The sequence below is a fragment of the Tauraco erythrolophus genome, chromosome 25 (genome assembly GCF_009769465.1).
Source record: "Tauraco erythrolophus isolate bTauEry1 chromosome 25, bTauEry1.pri, whole genome shotgun sequence".
Taxonomy (NCBI): Eukaryota; Metazoa; Chordata; class Aves; order Musophagiformes; family Musophagidae; genus Tauraco; species Tauraco erythrolophus.
In genome coordinates this window covers 8,312,554-8,319,132 of record NC_141489.1, presented here as the reverse complement: position 1 = coordinate 8,319,132, position 6,579 = coordinate 8,312,554, and the positions used below count along the sequence as shown (strand labels likewise).

General features: G+C 56.1%; 1 protein-coding gene across 2 annotated transcripts; it reads right to left on the bottom strand.

Annotated features, from left to right (window-relative positions):
* Positions 1 to 834: 834 nt before the first annotated feature.
* Positions 835 to 6,096, bottom strand: LOC147527059 (acrosin-like). 2 transcript variants are annotated; one of them, XM_086626556.1, is made up of 5 exons: positions 6,055 to 6,096; positions 2,796 to 2,996; positions 2,191 to 2,456; positions 1,776 to 1,921; positions 835 to 1,315 (listed from the first exon to the last, which is right to left on the bottom strand). In XM_086626556.1, the coding sequence occupies exons 2-5, from the start codon at positions 2,972 to 2,974 to the stop codon at positions 1,019 to 1,021; spliced, it is 888 nt and encodes a 295-aa protein (XP_086482682.1). In that variant the 5' UTR covers positions 2,975 to 2,996; positions 6,055 to 6,096; the 3' UTR covers positions 835 to 1,018. The 2 variants fall into 2 exon arrangements, with proteins under 2 accessions (XP_086482682.1, XP_086482683.1); XM_086626557.1 differs by lacking the exon at positions 6,055 to 6,096 and adding an exon at positions 3,298 to 3,357.
* Positions 6,097 to 6,579: the final 483 nt, after the last annotated feature.

Here is a 6,579-nt window from a genome sequence, read left to right as displayed (position 1 = left end):
CCTCACATCCCATGTTCCTGTTTATTACAGCTTTTCATTCTGTGACTTTTTTCCCCGTCCTGCATCTCTGCTGTTACGCATTCCACCTAAATAAAGTCATCCCCCCTCATCTTCCCTGACTCCTTTTGATCCCTCCTTCTCCGCATTTCCATGTTAATACATCCCCCCTCACATTCCCTGACTCCTCCCTCTCTCTACCCGTCTCCTCCCAAACAAGGGACCTACCTCGCTTATTTTTGCCCCCTTGCTCCCAGGTTTGTCCAGCCTGGGAACAGACTGGGGGGTTCAAGTGCTGGTAGCCAAGCCACCTGGGACTTCCCTGGCATTACTGATGCGGTTTCCTAGGCACTGCTGTCCCTGCCACATTCCTCTCCCCTAAATGACCCCAACTCTTCCTTCAACCACCTGGGAAGTGTGGACCACCTCTCGCATCAATGCCCCTTAACTCTCCGTTGGATCTGGCTGTTCCTTATGGCACTGTAACTCCTGCCAGCTTCTCACTCTCTTTCCTATGCCCAGCAATTTCTCTTGTCGTGCTCGAGAGTTTCCCACGGTCTGTTCCGTGAGCTCAGCCCGGCCCTAATCATCAGCTTGTCTCCCTTAGTGCGTACCCCCAAGCTTGTCTGCTTTCACATGTTTTTTTCCCATCCTCTTCCTAGTCTCAGTGTGCCAGCCTTCTCCATCTCACCGTGGCTCTGAGCACCCTCCTATCTCACCGGGCGCTTTCAGCCCTTTGGAGTGACTCTTGCCCTTTGTGCCCCACCTGCAGCCTCATCCTGCAGGTGCCGGCCGTGGCAGTCCTTGCCTCCCCCAGGAGACTGAACTGGACAGAAGTGAGGTTTGCTGTGAGAAGCGGCAACTTTATTTCAAGAAGAAAGTCCCCTTCAGCATTTGTGTGCCTCAGAGGGGAGTGGGCAGGACAGAGCAGGGCTTTGCCACCGAGGCTGACTTTGGATAGGCAAGAAGCACGTGGCGGTGGTACCCTGAAACCTGCGGTGGATCCTCCTCATCCTGCTGCTCATTTTTCTCCCCGTATGAACTGCAGGAGCTGCTGCAGTAGGTTAAAAAATTGCACGTAAAATGAGCAGGGCCTCTGCATAGGGGTGGAGGTGAAGACTGGCTGTGGCGTTGGAGTAGCTGTTACTGCTGGGTGCAGTGCCATCTGTCCCAGGATCCAGTCATAAAAGTGCTGGGTAGAGGTGTAGACTCCGGGCCGTCTGGCTCTTGCACAGCCTCTCCCCCAGCTGGTCAAGCCAACGAGCCAGAAGTGGTCGGCACTCCGGTCTTTGCAGATGAGAGGACCACCGCTGTCACCCTGCAGCAGAGGAGAGAGGAGTGAGGTGGTGGTGGTGGCCACCATCAGCACTAGGGTTGGCTGTCTTCTCTCCCCAGCACCTGCCAGTGCTGCATTCAGTGTCCAGAAAGGCTCTGCTCGGGTGCTGGAGCCTACGGAATCTTGTCTGGGAGGGGGTGGTGGGTCTGTAAGGTAGGGCTGTCTGCCCTCCCTGCACGGCGATCCGGGATGTGTGGAAGAGGGATGTTCCAGGATTGGGTTCTGGAACTGTGGACTGCCCCGAGCAGCACCGGGCTTTCTGGGACAAGGGGGGAGCACTGGGCAAGGACCTGCAGCTGGAGAAGGGGAGGTGAGCCCCAGAGCCGTGAGGACCCCGTGGTGGGAGGGTGACTTGCCAGGCAGAGCACGTGCCGGGGTACGTGTGGGCTGGGACAGGGCTGCCGGTGCTGCTGCTGGGGCTTGGCTTGTGGCACGCTCCTACCTGGCAGGTGTCGATGCCGCCCTTCGCGTAGCCAGCACACAGGTTGTGGCTGTGGATGGCCCCTCTGTACCACTGGCTGCTGTTACAGAGCTTGGCATCGATGAGGCCGACCTTGGCTTCTTGCAGGACATCAGTTGATCCTCCAGCTGTGAGCACAGAAAGGAATTAGCACCCAGCAGCTCGTTGCCAGTTCTCCCCTGTCCCGGTGAACCCTTTCCCCAGGGACTGGCTTTGCATCCCGAAGGCACTGTCCCGGGTTTTCTCTTGCTTTGGGGAATGGCTCAGGCCCATCTCTCCAGAGGCGTACGTTCCCCGAGTCTGCCTCTGGCTTTCACCTTTGTGGTCAGGAAGCCCAACCCGTCTGCCCAGCGTGTCAAGCTTGCGCTCAGGACACGAGCGCTTTTGGGGAACTCACATCTCGCAGTCGTGGCTCCCCAACCACTGACATAGCAGGTGTTCAGCTGGGAGACCCTCAGCGAGGCATCGGGTACGCAGGCGAGCTGGACGTAGTAGCCGCACTGCACGGGCTGGTCCAGCTCCAGCAGCGCGATGTCGTTGCCCTCCGTGACGTTGCTGTAGTCTTCGTGCACCAGCAGCCGCTTGATGTGGCGCACTTGGGTCTCGGGGCCTGGCTGAGTCAAGCGGGTGGCCCCGACCACCACGCGCCACATTGTGATGTGCCTGGAAGGCGGATGGAGAGAGAGGTCAGAGGGAGCGGGGCCACGTGCTGCAGCAGCCCAGCAGTTCCCTGTCTTCTGCTTCCCGCGGGAGAGAGGAAAGCAGCGCACAGAGGCTGCGACTGCCCTCACACGCCTGAGGCACAAGGGCTGTGGAGCTGGAGGCATCTAGGAAGCCATGGCAAGAGCCCAGCCTTCTCCTGAGCCATGTCTCAGCCGGGCTCAGGAGTGCCCAGGCACTGAGTGCACCGCAAGGAAAGGGATGGGAGGAGCACGTGGTGCTGCGGACAGGGCACCTGCTCTACTGTGGTGGGGGCTACGCCTGTTCCCTGGTCCTCCTTACCTGGCCTCGATGAAGCAGTGGGCTGCCGTGAGGACCCACTGTGAGCTGATGAGGGACCCTCCGCATATGTGCCCCGTGCCAATTTTTGAAGGGTCCTGGATGCTGACAATCCAGGGCCAAGCCCCTGCCTGGGCATCTCTGCCACCCACCACACGCGACGTGCCGGAGCGATAGTCCATGGGCCGGAGCCCGCAGGTCGTTCTGTAACAGAAGCTTGTTACTGCCTGCTCCGCGGCTTGCTGCTGCTCAGGCTGAAGGTCAGCCGTCTCCCTCCCCACCAGGCGTTGCAGGGACAGCTGGAACCCCGTGGGATGTGCGTCCGTCCGCCCCTGTTCCTGGCTTTAGCCCCGCAGAGTAGCTGTGCCAGCGGCCTGGGTGCAGGCCGAGGCTCCCAGGCGGGGCTCGGCAAGCCGTGGCGTGGCCATGGGGGACATGCGGGGCCCCCTCCAGTGAGCCCCAGAAGGGTTGCCCAAGCTCCCTGCCAGAGCCTCGGGCCACTTACCCGCAGGTGTCCCACGCGCCATGTGCGGGCCAGCACAGGGCCAGCAGGACGAGGACGAGGAGCAGTTCATGCTGCCATCACCACGTGTCAGCTACAAGAACTGATGGCAAGTCACCACCAGCGCAGCAGCCGACGTAGTGCCTGCCATGCTCACCTGCCCAGGGTGCCCTTGGCCCGCAGGCTGGGATGTCATAGAGCCGCTGGTTCCGTCGATTCCACAGGAGCAGAGGGCTCCTGGGGGAGGGGCAGGAAGGCAACATGAGGGTTCCAAGCAGGATGGGAGGCCGAAGGTGGGATCAGGACACCCCATGAACGTGCTGTGCTCGCGACTCTCGGGAGTGACGTGTGTGTGTGTATAGCCACGAGAAAGGAGAACAGGAGGCTCTCCTGGCCCTGCAGTGCCGTGCCGAGCTTGGGTCCCTGCGGTCTGCCAAGGTCAGGTCTTCTCCTTCCCAGCACGCGCAGAGCAGGCAGGTCAGGATGGTCACAGCCAAGAGCAGACGAGCCATGGGCAGTCGAGCGGAGCCCCAGCTAAGGGGCGCGGGGCACTCTATTTTCTGCATGGAGCTCTCCATGCCCATGGCTCCCATGTGCAGTTGGTGCCAATACCCCACAGGGCACCCAGTGCTGCCCCACACCCTAAACACCTGCCCAGCAACCGCAGCTGACGTGGGGTTCAGTAGCTGTTTCTCTCCACAGGTGCCACTCTGAAGCTTCAGGAACCCAACATGAGCACCAGGAAGCTGCCCCGTGTGTCCGGACAGCCGTCCTGCTCACCCCAGGCACCTTGCACAGATAGACCAGACACCAGCAGCCACTGCCTGACCATTCATTGCTGAGTAACAGCACAGCAATAAATTCAGAGCAGTAGCACAATTGTCCATGTCGTAACACCAGCAAGCTCAGGAATTCACCAATTCTGGGCTGAACTTTGTATCAGGGCACAAAGGACAAGGACGCCTGCGGTGTCAGCAAGCAGGAAGCTGTGTGTGAGACCCCATGCACGATCAAAAGGAGGGTTTGGGCCATAAAAAGGAGGGTTTGGGACAGTCCAGATGCAGTTTGGATCCCTGAAACAACTGGCTGGATCCTAAAAATGCCACTTTGGAGCCTGCAAATGAGGCTTCGGAACTAAAAATGCAGCTTTGGTCTCTAAAAATGAGTCTTTGCAAACTACAGCTGAGCCTCTGGACCATTAAATGAGACTTTAGAGCTTAAAATGAGGTTTTCTGCCAGAAATGTGAGGGTTTAGACCCTAAAAATGACGTGTTTGTCCTTAAAAATAGGCTATGAGTAATAGAAGACAGATTTGGACCCTATAAATAAGGTTTAGATGCTAACAGTGAGGCTTTGGACCTTCCAAATCCAACTTTGGGGCCTTAAAATTAATGCTCTGGGCTCGTAAATGAGTCTTCACACTTTAAAAGGGGGATTTGGAACTTGTAAATGAGCGTTTGTTCCCTGAAAATGAGGCTTCGGGCCCTAAAAGAGGGGTTTGGACCATAGAAATGAGAGTTTGGACTCAAAAAAGGAAACCGCGGGCTCTAAAAAAAGGCTATGGGTAATAAAAGAACTGTTTGGACCCTAAAAATGAGGATTTTAGCCCTAAACGTGAGGCTTTAGGCACTAAAAAGTGTGGGCACAGTGCTACAATGATGCTTTGGACCCTGAAAATGAGGGAAACCTATTGGTTCCTCCACGCCCCAAAGAACTGAATCTTTGGACCCAAACATGGGGCTCTGGGCACTACAATTGAGGCTCAGAGCTGCAACAAAGGGTTTGGGCCTTAGGAAGAGGCCTTGGGACCTGGAAATGGATCTTTGGAAATGAAATTGAGGCTTTGGACCCTGAAGTCAGGTGAAGTTCGGTCTGTACCTTCCAGTGATGCTTCGGTAACAAAAAGTACGGCTTTGCACCCAAAAATGGGTCTTTGACGGCTCAAAACAAGGCTGTAAGCCCTCCGAATTTCAGCTCAAAGTGAGGTTTTCGTTCTGGAAAATGAGGCTTTGGAAACCAAAAGAGAGGGTTTGAGCCCAAAAATGAGCCTTTGGAACCTATAAATCGTGCTTTGACCTCTACAGCCATTGGGGCTCTGGACCCTCAACATCAGACATGGCGCCTGAAAAAATGATGCTCTGAGCCCTTCAGAGGAGTCTGTGAAGCTCAAAAAGCAGCGCTTCGAACTTACAAATGAGGGTTTGACCCTAAAAAGGAGGGTTAGCCCCTAAAAAGGATGTTTTCAACCCTAGAATCAAAGCTGTGGACTCAAAAATGGGGCGTTGAGCCCCTAAAGTGGGTTTGGACCATAAAACAAGGCTTTGGAGCTCAAAAAGAGGCTTGGATCCCTAAAAGTGCAGTTTTGGGACATAAAAAGGTGGGTTTGGCCCCCTAAAATGAGGGTTGGATCCTAAGATGAGTGTTTGGAGCTTAAAAATGAGGCTTTGGGCCTTAAAACGAGCATTCAGGTTCCATAAAAGGAGGGGCTGTCTCCTAAAAATGAGACTTTGGGCCCCAAAAAGACAATTTGCCACAGCAATCAGTTTTGCGCCCTAAAGCTGAGACTTTGGATGCTAGAAAGCAGAGCTGCAGCCTAAAGGTCCAGGACATTAAATCCCTAAAAATGAGATCCCTGCTCCTGCTCCCGCAGCACCCCCGGCCCTGGTGCCCCGGTGCTGCCGTCGTCCCTTGACACTGAGGAGCTTCAGCCCCACAATGCTGTGACCACCCCCCTGCCATGACACACGTGTTCTTCCTCACCAGGCTCCTGCCGCTGTGCTGCGTCCATCTGTCTGTGCACAGCCGTCGGCAGCATCAGCTGCGGGTGCGACTGGTCACTGGCTGCACCACCTTCTACCTCCAGCTCCTGGCGTCGCCTCCACACCGTCATCGTCTCTTCACCTGCTGGATCCAGCTCCTCTTCCTCCTCTGGGGTGATGGGGGACCCCCGGGACGCCCCTGGCGACAGGGCGAAGCTGTGAGAGGTGGTGCCCTCACCTCAGCGGGGTCAGGACCCCCCTTTTACCTCAATCCAAGAGCTCCCTCCCCCCAAATTTACCTCAGCCTAGGACCCCCCTGCTTAAAAGTTACCTCAGCACTTTGCCTCTCTGTGAAATATGTTCATTTGATTCGTGTCAATATGGGACAATGGATGTGCAAATAGGTGGCAAGGAGTAGGGTGTGCTGATTCAAGATAAGTGATTGTCTTAGTTTAAGATCTCTGTGAAATGCAAAAACATAAACCTGCAAAATGCCTCATGATGCTACTAACCAGGAGCCCCAATT

What these genes read in the sequence shown, in the direction of transcription:
- LOC147527059 (XM_086626556.1), bottom strand. Translation starts at nt 2,974, where the DNA reads ATGGACTATCGCTCCGGCACGTCGCGTGTGGTGGGTGGCAGAGATGCC. An exon ending in GGGAGCCACGACTGCGAGAT is followed by an intron (nt 1,922 to 2,190) that starts GTGAGTTCCCCA and finishes CTGTGCTCACAG; the next exon opens with CTGGAGGATCAACTGATGTC. An exon ending in GCGGCATCGACACCTGCCAG is followed by an intron (nt 1,316 to 1,775) that starts GTAGGAGCGTGC and finishes CCTCTGCTGCAG; the next exon opens with GGTGACAGCGGTGGTCCTCT.